Here is a 21,563-nt window from a genome sequence, read left to right as displayed (position 1 = left end):
GATATTTCATTTGGTCAAAGAAGTATGATTACGCTGAACGCACTCGTCTTATTGGTGGCAGTTTGTATCAGGACGGGAATGATTGAGGAATCTTCCGAGTTCCTACCGATTTTCGTGGATATTTAATAGTGGAAGTGAAGGGAGTGCTAAGTAGCCGATGAAGACTTCAATTAAGATAGGAGCTGTTTTTACAGTAGCAAGCTCACCTCAGTTGGCAAGAGTTTTTGTTCAAATGAGATGTGATTGGTTGACTTTTCGAGCCCTATTTTACGGTACGGCTCGGTAAATTGAACAGTTTCTTAAACTGAAGTCTTCCTCCCTCTATTTGTGCTAAGGGATATGACGAGAATCTTACTAGCCTCGTTTCCTCGGTCCGTACAGTAAGTTACGAAACCTCATTTTTTCCACTCGAATTAATGGCACGTACGCGAATTATGGCACGCGCACCTCGCGCTTGGCCACAAATTTAAGCAGGAAAAACACGGTCCGTGATTCGCAGTACGGACCTAGATCTCAGTTGGTAATAGGTATTTCTACTCATTGCTCAAGGACACTTTCCATGATAATTGCCATTGGTGACAGTTCCTTCCTAATGGCATTTGACAAAAATTCTTTTTTGAGTAGGTCTTGATGCTCTTCAAGGAGTAAACGCAGCTTAAAGCTAAAACTTTATTCATACACGAATTTGTCACGACTCGGTATCAAATTATCATTTCCAATAGCAAGTACCTAATTAAGATGGGTCATGGCTTCAGAAGGAGACCGTCTGATGGTCAAAATGCTCCACGCATTGAACAATTGTTTGGTCCACAAAGCCATGCCCAAATCTGAAATACAGTTCTCCATCATTTAACATTTCCATAACAGAATAAAATCAAAGTAGTCATTGGAAATCCCCGACGACGCAAACATTGTCCGCTTTTCGTTAAGAATTTTTATATTTAATTTATAGCAATGATTTATTTTCACAATTACTACGCCTGAATTGAGTTTCTATCTCATCGAAGACGCGAATAATCGAGAATATATACTTGTGAAGGTAAAGATGCTTTTGTACAACGTATTAAGATCCATCCCTTTGTTCACACGTCAATACTGAAGTGTCTTAAACTACTTGCTGTAGCCTTTACACGGTTCATTTTGCTAGATATGTATTGAGCATGAACTGTCTCCATCATGCATGCGTCCATCAGCGCAAAAAATCAACAAATTCACATTTCGACATCAAAATAAACTTTGAAACCTAGAAAAGGTGTCAGTCGATTTGGACTCTATGTACAAGGCAGTGTAGTGTCCCACACCATAACGGTCTGTAGTTCTGTCGTTTGTCCTGCAAGTCGTGTACTGTCAAGGAAAGAAAAAGAGAGAGTGAACAAAGGAAAGTAAGAATGTAACAGCGAAAAAATGTAAATTTTTATTTGATTTTGCTTCCTTTTAAGTACAAAACTGTGTTGAACGTGACTTCTCACTGAAGCTTTCGTAATATTCTTAATCTTTACTGCAGTAGCAGTGGAATCATCGATCGCAAATAGTTAACGATGTCAATAATAAACGCACTTTATCGTAGAGCTTTTACAACACTATAATAGCGCTGCCCTTTACATTTTGCTCTTTAAACTCCCATCAGAAGTACAATCGTATGAATGCATTTACCTGCTTGTAACGTCCTTTATTTCCTCTACATTACGCGCAAAATGTCGCAGGAAAAGGAAATATAAGAGGTTTCAATTCAAGCTGTATTTGCAGATGTCGCATTGTTTGGTTAAATTCACGCACTGATATATATTACAAACCTCATAGGTCGCCATGGGATTCTAGTTTATATAACTAGACCATTATTCTCTAGAACTCACTGTCTTGTAGTGAACTCTTTTAGCGTATAAATATCGTTTGACCTCGTCAAGATATAAATAATTTGTTTCGCACTTTAGCTGCGAATGGTTAACTCGTCTATGCCGAGCTATAGGAAGCCGATTCACAAATGTTGCCGTGAAGGTGGCACTTTTGGTTTTGCTCCTTAATCGCCGAGAAAAAGCACCTATGCCCTGATTGGCTAGATCACTTTTGTCACTCTATTTTAATGAATAAAAGGGTAAAATGGGTGTCTGGAAACCGCTTGAAAACGTCTCACTTTGACTCTTCCACTTCTGACAATGACCAATTTGGAATTTCTCCTTACAATATCGTTACATCTTCGAACAAAGTGGCCAAGAGAAGAAAGGTAAATATCAAATAGGGGATCATATTACTCTATTGAAATCACTATATTCTCAGGGCTAAAATTGTAAGAACAGTATGGCAGACAGTGTAGAGAATTTATATTAGATTTAGGAAGTGAAAAGGTTAAAGTAATTAGACGTATAAGTGTAAAAAAAAACAAAAAACTGACGGTCTTATGGAGGTAGAGCGTAACTGCACCTTGTTGTCGTGTTTGTTTTCTAGTACGCGTTGAATGAATCCTTGTAAACTTTAAGTCCGTCTCCAAGAGACTCGTCAGGAGTTACTTGTTGTTGAAGAAGTGACGCATCATCTGATCCGCCGTCCACCATAAAATGTGCAATTGTGATTGGTTGAGTTGAAGGGTTTCCGGGCACGTAACCTTCCCTTTTAAGGTAATAACACAATCCAGGTATATATGTAAGAGCATGTGTAGTGGGTAGAGATCGGTTACTAACTTCTATTTGCCTTTTTCGAAAAATTGTCTCTTAAATCTGAGCCGAGGAGCGTGAAAAACTTGGTCGAAAAACTATAGCTTATATGATACTAAGTCGTTGGTGCTAATCTTTAAGCAAAAGACAAAATTACCTGAAATAGATATTGTTGACAAAGGCTTCTCTACGTAAAGCGGTTTTAATCTGAAAGGAGTTAAAATATAAAAAATTCGATGACTTTTCATTAAAGGTATCACGTATTCATATACAAGTAAAAGAGCTATTGAGAGAAGGTAAATAATTCAAAAATGAAGAATCGTAATTCTTCTTTGTCGCTGCCTTCTAATAAGGCCCGCAATATAAGAGGATGTAATCTATGTAGTGCGGAAATAATACAGTAAAATTACCATTCTTTATTTTCAAAACAAGAGCGTGCGTCAATGAAATTAAACTCACAATGGGTTAAAGTGCCCATAATGTCAAAAAATGTTTTTCGCTCATCTAATTCTAAATTTCACCAAATGAACTTCTGCGAAAAAAATTTTCGATTTGGATAAAACGCAATTTTTTTATAATTTATAAAGACATTCACATTTGCCACCATTTTTGGTCCACCATTCGCACCAGTCTTCCTCGGTTTAAAGTGAGTCGTGACGTAGGTTCAGGAACACGTGATTTTGGGTTGTGACTTATCTGAGTCTTATCTGTGACTTATCTGGGAATTTGCTTCAGAGTGGTTACAATATCGTAAACGACCCGCACTCAACCAGTGTATTTATATGCACTTTAAGGTCAAGTGAGGTTCCTGAACCTACGTCACAGACATCAGTCACGTGGTCATTTTGAGCACGTTATTCTTGTGATCAGCGGCAGGGGTCGACCGCAAGAAAATAGAATTTTGAACTTTGTAAAAATTCGTAAAAAAATCGCGTTTTATCCAAATCGATGAGCGAAAAACGTTTTTTGACATTATGGGCACTTTAAAGAAAAACGGGTAAATACAGCAAAAATTACTATGATCTCAAAGTCGAAGAAAACGACCTGAATTTACGAGTTAAGTTACGATAAGGTTCAGGAAGTGGTGGAGTTTTCTTCATTAACTCGGCATGACTCAAAGTAAACCAAAAACCAGCGAAATCTTAGATAACCTTGGATATTCAATGCACAATATAGTCTGATTGCTGACTTACGGCAGTGGCGAGATTTCCCGCTAGAATCTGATAAGCAGCAGATGCGTGATCGGTGAATTCTGACTTCCATGGCTGCTTGAGTTTCATTGTAATTTCACCTGAAAAGTGTCAAGCCATTTATTAGGAACAAGCGCACACCTTGTACATTAACAAAATCAACTGACTTCTCAGACTCTACTTCTAGTTACTTGACTACGACCTACGAGGATATTTCCGTCATCCATCTCTAGTTTTTTCCTGAGGTTGGTCCTGATCGTACTTTTGATCCCGTAGAAAATTGTCAGTGACATACTAACACTCTGAAACAACAATTTGTAGTTAACCTAACTGGTGGGTACCGTATCAACAAAAATGTGACTCAGGGATCACTTACCTGGGTAGGGTGCATAGGCAGTTCTGGGAGGATGCTGGGGTGGACAGGGGTTTGCGCACATTGGCATGACGGACGGGTCGCAACATCCTGCCATTCCCATATCAGGCATGGGTGGGGGGATTGCACAAGGATTGTTGCATGTGGGACCTGGTGGACAACAGGTACCTGCTGCAGGTGGGGGTGGAGGAGGGGCGAAGAAACTGGGGGGAGGGGGAGGTGGTGGGGCGCAGGGGTTGAAGCATGTGGGTCCAGGCTGGCAACAATCGCTTTGCTGTTGATCCATTGGTTGATCCATTGGTTGATCCATTTGTGGTGCTTGTTGGTCTGGTGCTGGCATGAACTGCTGTTGCTCTTCTGGCGCGGGCATGAACTGTTGGCCCTCAGCAGCAGGAGCGTATCCAGCCATAGGTGGGGCTTGCTCCTGAGGATCAGGGGCTGAATCCTGTTGATCCGGGCATGGATTGTCACATTCGGGGCCTGGAGCGCAACAGCCGCGTTTGCTCGGCTCGGGCGCCGCTGAAATGTAAATGTGATTTAATGTGAGTCGGCGGTTAAGGAAAGAAAGTCTATACCGATCATGTTGGATTGATTCTCGCCGAACAAACATAAGAGTTTGTACATACCGTGCGTCAGCACAAATAACGTGAAGCACAACAGTAGCGTTGCTCGTGTCATTTTAGTTGGTCAGCGGTCCGCTGTGGATGAAATAATGAACATCTATTAAGCCAACGTGGTTGTATTTGTGGCGAATATTGCATGTCTTATTTTTATATAAACTGAGTGTTTGGTGGTGGTCTAAATAGTAAGAAAATAAATTAACCATTTTCCCAGTATGAGACTGTAGAAAGTCGATGCTCTATAGACTTTGGCTATTTCAATGTCAGAGAGAATCATTGCGTTCTACCAATCAAGAAAAGCCTTTATTACTATAGCGCCTCTTGTACTCTCAAATTTCTTTTATATCACAAATTTCCCAGAGTATGTCAACGTTTCTAAAAAGGTACGATTATATCCAAAACATTTTATTAAAGGAGACCTAAGGTAAAGTCTGTCTACGAGCCAAGTGGCCCATCAGACCCACGCTTAACTTCGGTTTCTGCAGTATGAAGCGACTAAGAGTATTTCTCCTCCCCCCTGGAGGGGTCGTTGGTCTATCGCAGGGTTACCCTCCAGTATTAAATTCACCATTCACGATGTCCCCAGCCAGGGCTGCAACCGGACCACCTGATTCAGAGTCGAGCGCACTAACCATGAGGCCACTGCGCCTCCTACAAAGGGGACCTGATGGGTAGTTACTCCTTTGCTCCGAATAACCAATTTATTCTGATGAAACTTTTCCGAAAAGTAAAAGATTTGACACAAATAATACGAGTGAAAATTGTACCTCTTCATATGAAGGTCAAGCGTTTTTCCTTAGTAATTGTTTTCTTTTAAGGCAACGTCAAATTTATGAAAGGTTATAGCCCGTCTGAATGAGCCGATTCTACTGCGAATAAAATTGACCTCTATTCCAGATGGCTCAAGAATAAACACGCTCTCAGTTTGGTCCAAACCGTAATCAGCTTCAAAAGGTTTCCCAGTTCCTTCCGGCGTTTTAATTCGAGTAGTAACTTCCCGTGATGAGGAAGTCCTCACCATGATTGGTTCCTTGAGTTTAAGGTCGAGAGAATTAAAGAGCTCATCTCTCTTGCAAAATTATAGGATTACAAGGTTTTCATTGCGCTTGCAGGAATTATATTTACCTAATATCAGCAATAACAGATTGATCATTCCAGATGATCAAGATTATGAATATTTCAACTTTTACACTCGAATTAACAATTTTCACCATGAAAACTATTAGACCGGTGACTTCACCTCAATTTTATTGACATTGGACCAAATATCATTGTAATTATCATTTTATCAGCGCTTAATTTCATCAGTAAGAGAGTTCGAGATGAGAATGTTCTTTTACTTTGAAGCATAAACACAAAAGTCGTAGAATGGGTGAAGGGATGATATTTTTTGTTTATGAGTGAAATCACCGGTGCTTCGATCACACATGTCCCATGGGGGCAAATATTATCCATGACTCACTCACCTTCGTTAAAATACTGACTGTTCTTCAGGGCTTGCTTTAACGTCTTGAAAAAACAGGAAAACACTGTTATATTCAAACGAATTGGAAGATACTTGTTAGTTATGTTATAAATGTCGTTCACCTCTCCGTATTTGACCGTGTAGTTTTGTTGACAAGTCCAAAACTAAGGTAGCAGAGGAGTTGTCATCGACCAACGCCTATTGCAGGAATAGTAAATAGCGAATTTGGCAAGCAAAACTTTGTGCTCTCAAACTAAAAAACACGGTATAAAAATAATCGAATATTTTACCTTGAATCCCCGAAGATTTTAGACGAAAGATCACCCTAACCAAACTACGATCTCCGAACCGTTTATGAATTAAAAATTACCTAATTCCTAAAAGAGTACGTGAACCGCTGGTTTGGAACGCCGGGTAAGGATCACTACGTCAGTGAGTAAACACTGATTTGACAGGTGGCAATCTTGTATATTAAAGGCAAGTTTGTCACTAATCAGCCAATAGCAACACGTGGATTATGCGTTACATCATTGACAGTTAATCACCCGTGACAAGTTAACAGGTATTTCTTGGCTTCCCTAAGAGTTCTCTGTTGAAATTAAGCTAAGCTTACTTGGTTTGTTTTTATTTTTTTCGTTTCGTATGCTCGATTGTCTGAAATTTGTTCATTGGTTTTTGTCGTTTTGTATCCTCAGAATGGTAAGTTGGTATTCATAAAGGAAGGATATTTCATCTTCGACGTCCAGCTCTCTGCAATCCGGAATTCTGTCCTCATTTGTAAAAAATACCTTTTCGCCATAAATATTTATGCTACTTTTGAAAACAAGAACTGGTTGGTAACGCTTAGGAAGCTGGATTTTCGTCTGTGTTTGCTGGATGAGCTCTGCAAGGGAGTACAACTTTGAATTCACTAAATTCGATTTGACTCAAACATTATCTCAATCTGGGAGGACAAAGCCTTCACTTGTTTTCGTAGTTTCCACCGCTAAAAAAGGGGTCATCCTGATTTACTACTGTCAAGCGAAGCATTAGCGAGACAAGAGAATTGCAATCTCGGAGCGTTTTATTAGCGTTTTAAAAGAATATATCAATCCGAAATTGGAACGCTTACTTTCTTTGTTGGTCATGTTCTGTTCAGAGATTTTCGAACTCGATTTTCAAGTTTGCACTGATCCACCATTTTTAAAATTAGAATTATTTTCATCGCGATTGACTTTTTCCCTGATGCTTGCACCAAGAGAGTGGATAACCTGTTCCAGGAAAAATGAGAGTCTGGCATCAAGCTGGATGAATTGAACGGACGTTTACAAGATGATTAGGGTTAGGATTTAATTATCCTTTGCGCAATTATGTCATTATCAAATCGCTGTTATGCGTTGTTTTATCTCGTAGCCTGGAATTATCAGTGTTTTTTGTGAATCAGAAGCATTTATCCTCGGTTATATGCTTCTGTGTAAATATTACTGTTTGTGAAAATTAAACTGAACCGACGATCCATATAACTAAAGTTTGCCTATAACTGGTAAGATTCTGCGGGAGCAATAAGAGTTTTAAAAAATTCTATCTCAGGGTCCTTAGATGAAACACTCTTGTTAAATCTTGGGTATGGAAAATTGTTAAGATCAAGAGCCTCGCGGAATATCAGCTCAGTGTTTGTTTCTCACCGCGGGTTAGCGTGCTACTGTAGTAGAAGATACACCAAGAAAAATAGCGTCCACGGGATCTACCAGTTGTTTTGAACTAGTTTTAATGCGTAATTCCACACAAGCTAGCTAGTCAACTAAAAGCAAACGAATACACGTGAGTCGACTAAGCACCATTCTTTCAAAAATCGCAATTCTTTAGGAACAGATACTCGATTAAAAACTTCCTCTAGATATTTTAGATACACTTACAATTCTGTAAGGCGCAATCCCGTTTAAGACAGGCTATTTTCTAATTGTAGAGACACGATCACACTGCTTCAATAACAGAATTCTCTACTTTTTGATTTCGGATTGATTTTCCCCGATCACGTAGCTAAAGGGCTCGCTCTCGTCTCATTGGCCCAGCGCTAATGTGGTTAAAGGATCATATTTGATGACAAAGGAAAACAGACGCGCGTGTGCTGTCTTAGCCACAAGTATCTAAAACAGTGAGCATTTGTCAACGGCGTGCAAAACAGTGTTGCTCTTCAACAGAATCAGCAGCAATGCTGGCCCCACCAGAAGACTTTGCCAAATCACAATACGCGTCCTTCATGTCTTTTTACGAATGCTTGTTATCAGTATTCCGCATTTTATACCCTGACCCAATTTCATACTCGGTCCGTCTGATACAGTACGAATTTTACATCCTAGAACGTGTTTTCATACCTCGTCCTTATTCCGTGGTCCTTAGTCCTTGTTTCATATTCAAGGGTTAATTTTAACTATTACTCTTCGGCCCCAGGGTCTAGCCGTGATTGAAGTCCAAGATGGCGAACCCTGTTGGCGGCCATGTGTCAAAAGAAGGAGACGTGGACTTCATATTCGTCATTTTACATAGGTTTGTTTGTTTTTATTTTTATTTGAGGTGCCCCAAGCACTTTTTCTTGAGTCGTTATTACACATGGCTTAGCCAACTGCCTCTCGGTGGAGCTCAGAAACTTCAAGAACATTATTGCTCTAGCAAATTATGGCCTTTATCAGAAATGTTTGTTTATATGTAACCTGATAAAATGTTCATGCCTGTGGTAATTTTATGTGTATTCAGTTGTGTATGTTAAGCCACTAGCCTTTGCTGTGGACTTTGATGAGAACCATTAAATCACACATGGAAGATTTTTTTAATCAATCACACATCACGTAAAAAGGAGTGATGATTATTGTAAGATTTTAACCTCTAGGAGGCATTATTTAAATTAGATTGCATCCGAAATTTTTTATTCTGGATTCAATTGCGTTTCCCTTGTCATATTGCTTTTTTGTTAGACAAATGTAGACGACTTACTCATTGAAAAGTAGACGCTCCGAGAACATTAACTCAGGCTTTATATCCCTATGAACCCTGTGAGTTAGGGGAAGAGGACTGCTGACATTCAGACTACCATCTAGGTCGAAGAGCTTTCACTTATCAGGGAACTCTAATTAGTAAGACATGTAAATCATGTGTCACCCACTAGTAAAATAGCAAATCATGCATCAGGCTATGATGTCTGGTCCCTCGTCATGCAGATAATTTAGGTTCAATCAGGCGTCATGCTGCAAATTTTGGGGCAATCCCACATCAAGCAATAATCCTTTGCCACCGTCAACTCAAGGAATGCTTTGATTTTAGTAGAAGCAGTGGAAACAGTTTTGGTGAAAGAAAAATATTGTGTTGCAAGTTAACAAGAGCTTAATGATAGTTAAACCTGTGCACACAGCTTGTGTTTTTGTCCTTTGATTTTGCCAATTTTCATCCATCATAACGCAACAAAATAAGTACTTTTAGAGTTAAGAATTAAGTTCACAAATTGGAAATGAATTCCACTAGGGAAATTTCTGAAACTAATTTTTTCCCAATGATAAGCTCCAAACAATACTGAAACTGTTTTGTATGCAATAGTTCTGACCAAAAAGTGTGTGTTTTCCTTGTGCAAACTGTAGTACTCCTGAGTGGTAAATTATAGTTTACATGTATGCTTTCATTTTGTATATAACTATTTCTTTTCAGTTGTCGCCATAATTTCTGCTCAAATTCTTGGTTCTATTTCATCAATTCAATCTTCAACTCAGCCATTTTTGCTCTGGCAGGCAGAAGGCAAGGTTCATTCTCTCTAGCACTTTCATTGGTTTTTCACACTTAAACTGGATTAATATGCAACTTGACCACAAGATGAGATGTGTTCTCTTTGGCAAACCTTGTAATAATGTTATGAAATTTATAAATCACATTTTTTCTGGGCTCTATAGTGTGATAAAGCCACTTGGGATGTTATCATGAGAATACTAGAAAGGCTGGTACATCATGCACCTTAGGTTTGTGATTAATAAGCTTTAATTTCTCTTGTACAACATCTGACATGGCTTTATCATGTTATAGAGCCCAGAAAAATGTTCTGGTTCAATGACAGAGAGACTGACTGACTGACTGACTGACTGGCTGGCTAGCTGATTGATTTAGATACTGTCAGACTGACTGACTGACTGACTGACCTGAGCCAACTAGACTGGCTGCCTTGCTAGTTTACTAACTGGCTGTGAGGCTGGCTGACAGGCTGGCTGATTAACTGGCTGATTGACTAACTGGCTGACTGATTAACCGGTTGATTGACTAACTGGCTGATTTACTAACTGGTTGACTGATTAACTGGCTGATTGACTAACTGGCTTACTGATTAACTGGCAGATTGACAAACCGGCTGACTGATTAACTGGCTGATTGACTAACTGGCTGATTGACTAACTGGCTGACTGATTAACTGGTTGATTGACTAACTGGCTGATTGACTAACTGGCTGATTGACTGGCTTACAAATTGTCTGTCTGACTGATGGACTGATTGGCTTGCTGACTGATGGCAGACTGACAGGTGAATGATGGCTGGATGGCTGACTGACTGACTGATCACCTGACTGGCTGGCTGACTGGCAGGTTGACTTAGAGACTGATTCACTCTTTTGACTGACTTCCTGATTATACTGGGATGTTCAACTTCACAGTGTGTTCTCACTATAGTAAGTGTGTATGTATTTATGTATGTGATATCATCATCATACATTCCACTCACAATGCAGAGGAAATGTAGCCCATAGTAAGCAACATTAATTAACATTTCCGATGCCACAAGGTAAATTTGTGTGTACATTAGGTTGCAATTTTTGAAGTGGGGCTGGGATTTGAGTAGATGGAGTACTGTTAGGATTAGAGCAGAATGACACACTATAGAGGTGGCTAAATAAAATGATCGAGAACCGTTTTGAAAGTGCTTTTGCAAGGAAGTTTGTCTACTCCAAAGACTAGGGTGAATGTTTTTGTCATTATTCAAGATTTTCGTTCCAACATTTTGATACCATGGCTCCACGTAGTTTCACCCAGGGTTTTGAAGATCTGCAAGTGGAAAGTTGTTTTATTGTAGTCTAGTCCAAGTTACTACTGGTTTATTTTGTGGATTGGGAGGGGAGGGGAGGGGAGGGGAGGGGGGAGTTAAATCTTTTTAACGAAAATACCGTTTGCCGCTTGACACAACTTGACAAATATCTTGTCAAACGAATCGTACAGTTGAGCAGTTGTAGTGTTCTTATTCACTTTTTGTCGCAAAACGTGTTCTAAAGGCCTGTGGTTGTGTGATGAAGAGTTGCAAGTAGCAACATCAAAGGCTATCCATCACTTGCTTGGCTGTTTGTTAATTCTATTCCAAATGATGTAATGTCTAGATAACCGAGTAGTGTTCGTGATTTACTGTTACCTCGACGCGCAATTCAAGCAATAAGAAAATCGACCACTGTCGATTTTAGTATTTGAAAAAATGAATAAATTTAAATCGAATCAATCAAATTCACGTCATACAACTCCGCAGATGGTTCTCCATGGCCTAAAATTCACTGAAATTTTTTTCATGTTAACAATAATTACTGAAAAATTTGCTTTACAGCATTTAGAATTGCAGAGCCAATTCAGAAAGCCACGTGCAAAACGCAAGTTGTCTTATGCAAATTCCATGCCGAATTCACGCTACCTGAATGATTTGAAAACGCCTGGCTTACGGTTTCAACCTTTTCCGTTTCCTTTCCATCCATCGCTGTTTGCTTTATTTCAGAAAAGAGATGCGTTCTTCACTCTGATAGTTTTGTACTTTGTGATTTTTTAAGCCTCAAAGACTTTAAGACTGAAACTGGTTTTGAATTAAATGATAATCTTTTTATTTGCGGCCACATAAAAGTAAAGTTTACATTTGTTATCTTAAACTTTCTGCCGATTGCTGGAGAAAGCAAATGATAAAGATGGCGTCTCGTTTTCTTCAGAGGAGATTAAAGATATTTGTGTTTTGAAGGTTACTTCAGATTGCTGGAGAAGAAAAAAAGAGTGGAAAATTATTTTCACTCTCTTTTGGAAAACTTGAACATTTACTCTGATAGCTTCAACGGTATTGGTTTTTAAGGTCGTAAAGGTAAGTGAAACTGGTTTCGTAGAGTTTTCGTATTTAATGACATGATGTGTTTGTGATTGTAGACCAAAGATTGATGGTGGATATGATGTGATGCAAGCTAGCGGCCGTCTGTCGCCTCTGAAAATTCGCTTTTGAAGGATAACTTGCTTTGAGGAAGATCTGACTTTTTATCTCCTTTTTTTAAAGGTAAGAGGCAATGTGTCGTACGAAAATTATAATTATTATTCCCCCTGCAAACGGCAGATCGTTACGTAGTCTTTCGATCGAGTTAATACGAAATGCACCCACCAAAGCAAATAATTGTCAATTCTTTAGTTTTGGTCCGAGAACTAGTTTTAATTTTCATCTCTAAATCTGTGATCCTTGAGTTGTATCTTAAATATTTCGGTTTATTAACAACAAATAACTAAAAGACATGACGAATAAATTGTCAGGAATGCCAAAATATTTCTTTATCTGATGAGATTAATTTTTACTGGTGGTCCTGAATTCTCTGAGAACATTAACCCCTTAAAACTGCGAATTTTTTTATTGAATGATCGTGTACCTTTCCTCTTTCAGCTACCCCAAAGATCACAAATGTAAAAAAGAAGGGCAGGGGAGACGACAATACTCTTTATTCCGGTGAGTATAGCTTGGTTGTTCGTTTGAACGAAAGCTTCTGTCACGTTCATGGAGATTTTTCGTGGTCTTTTGACAGAAAACATGTGTCGTCCTTGTGATGAAGGTTTATGTAGGACGTATGCGGATTCATCTTAACTTCTGAATGTAATTATTTCCAGGTCTATGAGTTTAATTGTTGTGGCAGGGCTCCACACTAACTTTTCAACTTACTAGCCAAGTGGTTCGTGACAACTTAGATGTCGCAACAATTTCAGTTTGTTTACTAGCTCAATTGACTAGTGGCAATCAAAAACCACTCGCCAAAACTGAATTTCTTATAGTCTATGGCTAGTTGGCTACCGTTAGTGTCGAACCCAGTGTGGCATAGTTGGAAAGAAGCCAGTGGGAATTTGTCATACTCTTTTGGCGGAAAAATCCGTCCGATAAAGTTTGAAGGCGAGTAACGTTCTTATGGCAGAAATTCTTGTTATTAATTTTACTTCCCTGTGTTGCAGGTTTCTTTGACCCCGAAAGCTGGATGCCAAGGAACACGAACACCTCAACCATGAGGGCAAAGACAAATATTAATCTTGGAAAGAAAGCAAAATTGGATCGACCCCAAATTCAGAGAATAAAGTGAAAATTGGAGTTCGATCCGTCCACCATCCCCCAACTTTATCAGAAAGTTTATTGAAGTTATCTAACCTGAAAAAAAAAAAAAAAACAAAACAAAAAAACATCGGCGATTCCCTTTCAAGCACCCTTCCACATACCCGTCACTTTAAGACATCATTATCCAATTGTGCTTCGTAGAGTACAAATAGCGCGCGAGACGAGTACAAATATCACGCGATATTTGTACTCCAGAAATATCCACGAGCCCGTTGGGCGCGAGTCAAACTAACTTTTGTCACAGGACATCTACCCGAGAATTCCTAAACATCTTTTAATGCCATTATCCAGTAGTACTACGATACAATCTTGTAATATATAGATATTATAAAATATAATACAGTAGTAGTATTACAATCTTCTTCTTACAATGTTATAATACAATAATATAACAAAGATTTTGACAGTTTTCCACTATCCATCCTCCCCCACCGCACCCACCACTAGCCTATAGATTTATTAAGTCTTCTCAAGCATTGTCCACCTTACGGTACAAACGTTTATTTCAAGGTTCTGTCTTCAAACCATGCGTATTGCAAAATGTTGTTACCACAAGGTAGAGAGATTTTACAAATACTTAGTAATTGTTTAAACAGGTTGTGTATGACGGGAGAGGGTGGCGGATCAATCCCTAAAGTTAACATTTATCCTTGGTTTCTTGAGGTGGTCATCCTTCATTTAAACCTGATAAAATGACGACAAAACCGCGAATAAGAAGTATAGAAACATCATGAAACAAAGTATAACATCAATACGCATGCGTTTTACACTGAAACCCATAAGGACGAGAATTCCTAAACATAGCATTCAACGTAAATTTAAAGAAAATCTGTTTAGTCGTCTCTTTCACGAATCTACACTCTTGCGCAAATGAATGAACCCCTTAAAACAGAATCACACAAGTATAAGTGCAACTGTGATTACACTTGCCACTCGTCTCACTTGAAATTCTTTGTAAACGTGTAATCTTCATGTTACCTGAAAGAGGAAAATACACCCAACTCATATTACGACACTACACGGTGCAGGCATTTTTGCTCACAATGGTTCAACATATTTGCAGATGCAAATCCGTAGGTCTCTTTGTACCTTCTCAATTGTAGAGACAAAATACGCCTAGAAGCTCTCATTTTATTCGTCTTCTTTACAGAACCATACGAGACTGGCAAATTTCAAGGAACAAATAATTATATCTTACCAGACGTTTTGGTACATGGTATTCATGAGTATATTTTCGAGTTGTGCCGTATTTTAACGAGTTTGCAAGGCGATACTCCAATCAAAAAACGTCTAATAAGTTATTTAATATCCAACTGTATTATCTCATGTAAATTAAATATAATGCCGGTAAAGCGAAGTAAGTAGACAAGCGTAGCACGCGCAGACGACTGAGTAAACAGGCTCCTTTACATGATAGTAATTGAACACAGTTGAATGCAATTTGGTCTGATATCAGATGCACGATTTCAAAATGAAATGAGCGCGCACCAGATCAAAATTGCACCACACCAATGGCAATTTCAATTACCACCTTATCACATCCATTTGGAAATTGCAAAATTCAGTCGCTCAGATACGGGCTATTTTTTAGTCTTTGCAAATGTTTTGTTGATGCAGTAATGAGCCGGTCTGTAGAAAGTTGCAAAAGTTGTTTTGCATTTTCCTGCAATTAGACTGGTTTCTTTAGACAAGCGATTGGTTATTGTATTTTAGTACATCTTCCTCATTGGCTGAGAAAACGATGCGATTTAGAGCAAAAGAGGTGCGATTCATGATTAAATCGCACCAATGAGAGCCTATCAGGTTACAAGGATCACCGGAGACTTTAAAGTAGATGTAATAAAGTACAACATAACCAAATATACTAATATCGCGTGATATTTGTACTCGATTCGGGAGTTATTTGTACACTACTTAGGCCCAGTTCAAACGTCGAATTTCACATGTGCCGAACTTACCTCCTATTTTAGTCGACTAAAATAGTTAAATGCGGCATTTGATTCAAACGTCGAATTTAACTCTGTCGCATTTAACTCTGTTCGCTGTCAATATTCCCAGGCGCACTACTTTAGGCCCAGCTCAAACGTCGAATTTCACATATGCCGAGCTTAACTCCTATTTTAGTCAACTAAAATAGTTAAATACGACATTTGATTCAAACGTCGAATTTAACTCTATTCGCTGTCGATATTCCCAGGCGCACTACTTATTTGCTAGACGAAGATGTCTATTGAGCGTTTGCTTAATTGCTTCACTGATGCTCTTCTTTTGCTGTTTGTTTTTTATTCTTTATCTTGGCTTTTCGTCATGATCCTTTCACTTGATTCACGTTCCATCATTTCATTGAAACACGACCCACAATATGCCACAGAGTTTCCTACTTTCCACCGAGGAGTGCCCTCTTCGTTTTCAAAAACCGAACACCTCATACAAAAGTAATTACCGCACCTCAAACAACTGTAATTTGTCTTTTCAAAGCGAGAACTTCAAATTTCTTCGTCTCCCACCATTTTTTTGTACTATTTTGGCTTTTTCGCGAATGGCATTCATAGAAGTCCTGGCGAGTTGGGGGTAGTAAATGAATTATAATAATTTCCTGTAATTCATGCATTATGTTCGGCACATGTGAGATGCGACGTTTGAATCAAAAGTCGAACCTAAGTCGAATCTTCGACTGTTTCAGTCGCAGATACGGCAAAAGTCGCATTTAATTAAAAACAGTCGAATTTAATTTATTCAAACGTCGCACTTCACATGCATTGAACTCTCGCATTAAGTTCGGCACATGTGAAATTCGACGTTTGAACCGGGCCTTAGTGACGTTTGATAATAATTCTTGTCTTCAGCGCCCTCATATATTTGTACTTGTTTTGTTTTCCTGGATTCAAGAATTCCATATTGTTTTATTCAATGAATTACTCTAGAAATCTTGTTGTTCTATTTAAACGACTGTTTAACACAAACTTACCGAATTTGTTTCGGATGTTAAAAGAAAACATCATACTAACTTCCACGTGGGCTTTACGGTACTTCTTCTGTCCCACTTTCGACTAAGCAATAGGTTTACCTGGTAACAAAAATAATTGTGTTAACGAAAAGTAAGTTAATACCTCAACTTGAACGGTAGCTTGGTTACCAGCTGTGAGAACTGCAAGAAGGCTTTCCTGTACTGCGGTAACTACCTGCCGTTTTCAATGAAGTTTTTTCTGTCTTAACAATGGAACATAAAACTTTAACCTTAATGAAGGAAGTAACGAGTCAGATTTTTCCAAAACAACTTATTCATCAAAAGCAAACTTAATAGTGACGACAGGAGGCCGCCATCTTGAATTAAATCATAACCCCATCAATTTTACTTCCACAATCACAAAAATGTTGCGACGTAGTTTGTAATGGAATATTTCGGTAATGTTGTATGCAGTATTGAGAAGAGTAATGGCAAGTGATATTAACATCATGGAAAATAACAATATATTTTCTAGGAAATCTACACCATCTTTTTAAAAAGGCGCCTACTGAATCACAGTTACAGTTTCTTAAAAATTGAGCACATCTTTTTTTTTTTTGGAAAACTCTTTTAAGTCTTTTCTTTCCTTGACCATCGTTGTTACTTGTTACTTTGCATTCATCTCTTCAAACTAGTAATATGTCATTTTGGTGTCTATCTCATTTTCCTAATGGAAATTCTGTTGTTTCGTACAAATTACAGGCAATTTTGTGCGCCGCAAACACGCGATACAAAACACCATGACCTCGATCATGGAAGAGCGCTCCATGAAAAAACATATCAAAAAAATGAGCCGGAAGGGAGGTCCCTTCTGGTAACTCGTTAGTGGAACTGAATTTAAGTTGTAAGGATTAAGGTGGTCCATTATTCCCATAAAAATGAAGACCAGGTTGAAAGTAATGTGAAGAAATACAATCTAAGAAAGACACAGCTCATCAGTGAACACTATATATATACTCTGACAGTAACACGCTCAAAATGCCACATGGATACCAAATATCTGTGAATCAATTTCTAATTTTCTCTAAGCTCGTCGCTGCGCCATTATCTATATCATGGGATTTTTTGTGCCTTATTTTTCGGCAAAGTTGCGATGCCATATCGCCGCCATTGAGTTAAAGCTGTTACAAGTGCACACACATCACGTGATGGCGACATTTTCTTACGACTTTCGCTGGAGATCATATTCACTGCCATTCTGACCCTCCAGGCAGATTTATCAAAAAGGAAACCGATTGATAATAAGAATAAGAAAGATAGTAAATTGTGAGCTCGGTAAAGAAAGAACAAAAGCTGTTTTTTCGTCTCGTCAGGAGCGTGAGATAATGAAAAACATTTTGAGTCCCCGTGAGGAGTGGAACCTGGAACCTTCAAATTCCCCACCCCGATGCTCCACCACTGAACCACGAAGATCTGGGTACTACCAGATAGTCTGAGGTTCGATTCCTCATGGGAACTCACAATTTTCTCGTTGTCCCACGCTAGCGAAAAAGTATTTTTTTGTAACCATCATCGTGGAAAGAAAAAAAATCATCACTCGAGCAAAACTGGTCCATCATCCGGGCAATAACGGAAAGGAGAAACAAGATTGTGGTTCCGATGGACGCGATGAGGAGGCCTGCCTAAAAAAAAATAATTCGCCTTTCAACAATTTGAGACTTTGACTAATACCAGTACACTTAAAAGACACCTGAAAAGACTTAAAGACCAAAGATCCATTGGCTTTTATAGCTATTGAAAGTTGCTATGTATTCTTTGACCCGATACCATAGGACCTATTGAGCATAAAGAGAAGCATGTAACCTAGAAGCGTCCAAAATCTCCTACGATGCCTCTAAACAAGATGGGGTTCATTAGACGAACATTCAGAAAGCCCAATACATCGTTGCTTAGACATGGAACGACAGATTCGAGCGCTATTTTGTTCATAGCAGCTTACGGCCGCTTACTTGGGGTCCGCAAAATTTCATTGGAACGAAAGTTTGGGATACCATCCTCGCCAGGAAGCGCTGCACAAGTTTGACATCTACAGAGATGTGGCATACGGAAGCCATTCTAGTTGTTCGCGTGTTGTAGTTCTGAGATGATTCTCGGTTGGTGATCAATGATCAATCAAATGAATGTATTGCCTTGTCTCATTCATTCACTTTAATTTTGTCAAAGTATTCATGACACTTGCGCACTTGAAGGGGACTTAACTAATGATAGCGCGCGTGCATGTTTTCTGAGAGGTAAGCTGTGCTGTGTCTATTCGACAGGCCTGGGTTGATATTCCCTGGGCTCAAATATTGCAGATTCAATATGGCGACTATGATCATGTCTGCGATCAAAGTTGTTTGCTATTTGCGTCTGGTGTTTGTTCTTTCACAGCGGAATACTCCAAAACATAAAACAAAAACAGTAAAAGCTGTTTCATTACAATTACTTCAAATGCTGTGGCTGGAAGACAAAATGGTCACTTTCATCTGTTTACGCGATCGTTACAATCGATCGCTACAAACGCAAGTCTCTGTCTCGTAATGTACTTTGAAAAACAAACTTTCCTCTTCTTTCAAGAAATTATTACTTTATGAACATAAAAATAAATTTGTCCAACGTAACACAAGTGTTTTCATATTGGGTGCCAGTTGTCTGAAGATTAGGAGCGAGTTGTCTGGGGCTAATTGTCCAGGGGGGCAAGTTGTATGACAATCGTTCAAAGACAAACTGTGTTGTTCATCCGGGCATTTACTTTTGTGTGAGCCTGATAAGCCGATTGTTTCATTCTTCTGTAACCCATATCCGTTGAGGGCGAATTTGCTGTAGAGTTCCTCAGGAGCTGCCGCCGTAAATTGAACTCGCACCGCTAACACCGTGCTTTTGTCGCTTTTATTCCCGCCCTCTCCCGAAAAAAAAGGTACATTCTTATAAGTTTATCCCAAGCTCAACTCTACGAAATGCCAAAAATGATGCAGCCACGCGACAATAAAAAAATACTTACCACTGGCACCAAAGGAGTCGATCAGGGTCCACTGAGATCCAAGCCGTTTGAACACAAACGATATTCCACGTTTGCTTATGTCCTGTATAATGATTGAAACAAACAAAATTTGATTAACATCTTTTTCTTTTCATGAAAATCCTAACCGAGTTTTTAAATCTCAACGTAGGTAGCGATGTTAAAAATGAGTAATCTTCATATCTTTTTTGAGATTTTTGGATGAAACTGATTCCCTGATCACTGAGCTTTTAGTCTTCCATCTCTTGTGCTAAAGAAAACATAAGCTCGGCAGATGAAGACAATCCAGTGTTCGAAACATTTCTTCTTTTCTGGGAGAAAGTCTTCAGTGCATAGATCAAAACTTAAGAGAAAATGGTTTGGATAAAACCGGCCCACTCATACGTTAGCTTTTAGTCTCCCACCTCCACAAAGACAGTCCAGTGTTCGAAACAGTTTATCCCTTCTTTGAGTACCAAGTCTTTACAAAGTCAAAGTCAGTGCAAAGTCAAACGTCCGTTCATTATATAAAGACAGTCCAATGTCCGAAACAGTTTATCCTCATTCTTGGGGGGCAAAGCCTTTTGTATCACAGATCAAGACTAGGGAAGGGATTTCTTGGGTGACGCCGACCCCTTTAAGGGTCAGCTTTGACAGGAGCGGATCTAGGGGGAGGGAGCAGGGGGTGCGCACCCCCACCCCTTGAGATGACCTGCGGCCTGCTAATATAAATGGTATTCTGCAAAAAGAAAAAAAGGAAAAATCCTTCTTCGTATTCGCTATTACAAGTTGTTTACGTCCGGTCACCAGTCAGTTACGCCATGCTTTAGTGGTGCACCCCTCCTCAAAAAATCGTGGATCCGCCCCTGCTTGTACAAAGTCAAAAATCTGATCAGCGCATAAAGACAATCCAGTGTCCGAAACAGTTTGTCCTCTTTTTTGGGGACAAGTCTTTGCATCACAGATCAAGGAAGAGACTTTTTGGGTGACACCGACCCCTTTAAGGGCCAGCTTTTAGTCTCCCATCTCTTGTACAAAGTCAGACGTCCGCTCAGCGTATAAAGACAGTCCAATGTCCGAAACAGTTTCTTCTCTTTTTTGGGGAACAAGTCATTGCAACACAGATCAAGACTAAGGAAGAGACTTTTTGGGTGACACCGAGCCCTTAAAGCGTCAGCTTTGAGACTCCCATCTCTTGTACAAAGTCAGACGTCCGATCAGTGTATAAATACAGTACAATGTCCGAAACAGTTTTTCCTTTTTTTGGGGGACCAAGTCTTTGCATCACAGATCAAGACTAAGGAAGAGATTTTTTGGGGGACAACAACCCATGAAAGGTTAAGCATTTAGTCTCCCATCCCTTGTACAAGTGTGTACGGTGTCCGGAATAGTTTAACCGCTTTTTCGGGGACCAAGTCTTTGCATCAGAGTTCAAAGTCAGTCAGTTATTCTGTTCAGCGTACGTAGACAATCCGTTTTCCGAAACAGCTTTTCCCTTTTTTCTGGGACCAAGTCTTTGCTTCACTGATGAAGACCAAGGAAGATAGTTTTGGGTAACACCGAACCCTTTGTATCATAGATCAAGACTAATGAAAACTCCAATGTCTTAAAAAAGGAGTAGTTTTCTAAAAATGTTTTATCCCTCACATCGCTTATTTAATCTTAGCCCAGTTTCATCACACGTTGTTATAGAGTGAAAATTCGTGGAAGCATTTTAGCAAAAGTTAAAACTTATCTTGCTTGCATTTGTAATGTTTCTGTGTTATCTACATCACTACTCATCTTATAAAATAAGCTGCACTGCCAAAACTCAAGCGAGATTAGAAGAGCATCTGCCTTGCTTGGGAAGGAAACAAGGAAACCACCCACACCTACAGAGAATGTCATCGAATTTTAT

At 39.2% G+C, this 21,563-nt stretch overlaps 2 protein-coding genes and 2 long non-coding RNA genes across 11 annotated transcripts in view; 1 reads left to right on the top strand and 3 right to left on the bottom strand.

Moving 5' to 3' along the window:
- Positions 1-655: 655 nt before the first annotated feature.
- Positions 656-6,718, bottom strand: LOC111326204 (uncharacterized). The gene is made up of 8 exons (XM_022930145.2): positions 6,587-6,718; positions 6,298-6,340; positions 4,838-4,909; positions 4,215-4,730; positions 3,842-3,939; positions 2,806-2,855; positions 2,419-2,604; positions 656-1,344 (listed from the first exon to the last, which is right to left on the bottom strand). The coding sequence occupies exons 3-7, from the start codon at positions 4,887-4,889 to the stop codon at positions 2,439-2,441; spliced, it is 882 nt and encodes a 293-aa protein (XP_022785880.2). The 5' UTR covers positions 4,890-4,909; positions 6,298-6,340; positions 6,587-6,718; the 3' UTR covers positions 656-1,344; positions 2,419-2,438.
- A 166-nt stretch (positions 6,719-6,884) lies between these two features.
- LOC111326240 (uncharacterized) lies at positions 6,885-14,697 on the top strand. 3 transcript variants are annotated; one of them, XR_015995973.1, is made up of 6 exons: positions 6,907-7,616; positions 8,727-8,822; positions 10,822-10,974; positions 12,470-12,593; positions 12,969-13,031; positions 13,526-14,697. It is a non-coding gene; the product is annotated as an uncharacterized LOC111326240 (long non-coding RNA). The 3 variants fall into 3 exon arrangements; XR_015995972.1 differs by lacking the exon at positions 10,822-10,974 and having other exon boundaries at positions 6,885-6,995; XR_002694423.2 differs by lacking the exon at positions 10,822-10,974 and having other exon boundaries at positions 6,927-7,616.
- LOC148741804 (uncharacterized) lies at positions 8,027-8,303 on the bottom strand. Its single transcript, XR_015995975.1, has 2 exons — positions 8,192-8,303; positions 8,027-8,076 (listed from the first exon to the last, which is right to left on the bottom strand). It is a non-coding gene; the product is annotated as an uncharacterized LOC148741804 (long non-coding RNA).
- The window catches only part of LOC111326241 (uncharacterized), a 25,663-nt gene continuing 18,042 nt past the window's right edge, over positions 13,943-21,563 (bottom strand). For 3 of the 6 annotated variants that reach the window (XR_015995970.1, XR_015995967.1, XR_015995971.1), the window contains 4 exons: positions 19,670-19,751; positions 16,651-16,749; positions 14,613-14,660; positions 13,943-14,366 (listed from right to left, as the gene is read on the bottom strand). Coding sequence is in view for 1 of the 6 variants with exons in the window: in XM_088746807.1 (XP_088602933.1) it covers positions 14,657-14,660; positions 19,670-19,751 (86 nt within the window). In the remaining 5 variants the exon portion in view is untranslated. Of the gene's footprint in view, positions 14,367-14,612; positions 14,661-16,650; positions 16,750-19,669 lie in introns of all 6 variants that reach the window. The other 3 variants (XR_015995968.1, XR_015995969.1, XM_088746807.1) reach the window with 3 other exon arrangements.

The sequence above is a fragment of the Stylophora pistillata genome, chromosome 1 (assembly GCF_964205215.1).
Source record: "Stylophora pistillata chromosome 1, jaStyPist1.2, whole genome shotgun sequence".
Lineage (NCBI taxonomy): Eukaryota > Metazoa > Cnidaria > Anthozoa > Scleractinia > Pocilloporidae > Stylophora > Stylophora pistillata.
This window is presented reverse-complemented; position numbering and strand designations above follow the sequence as displayed.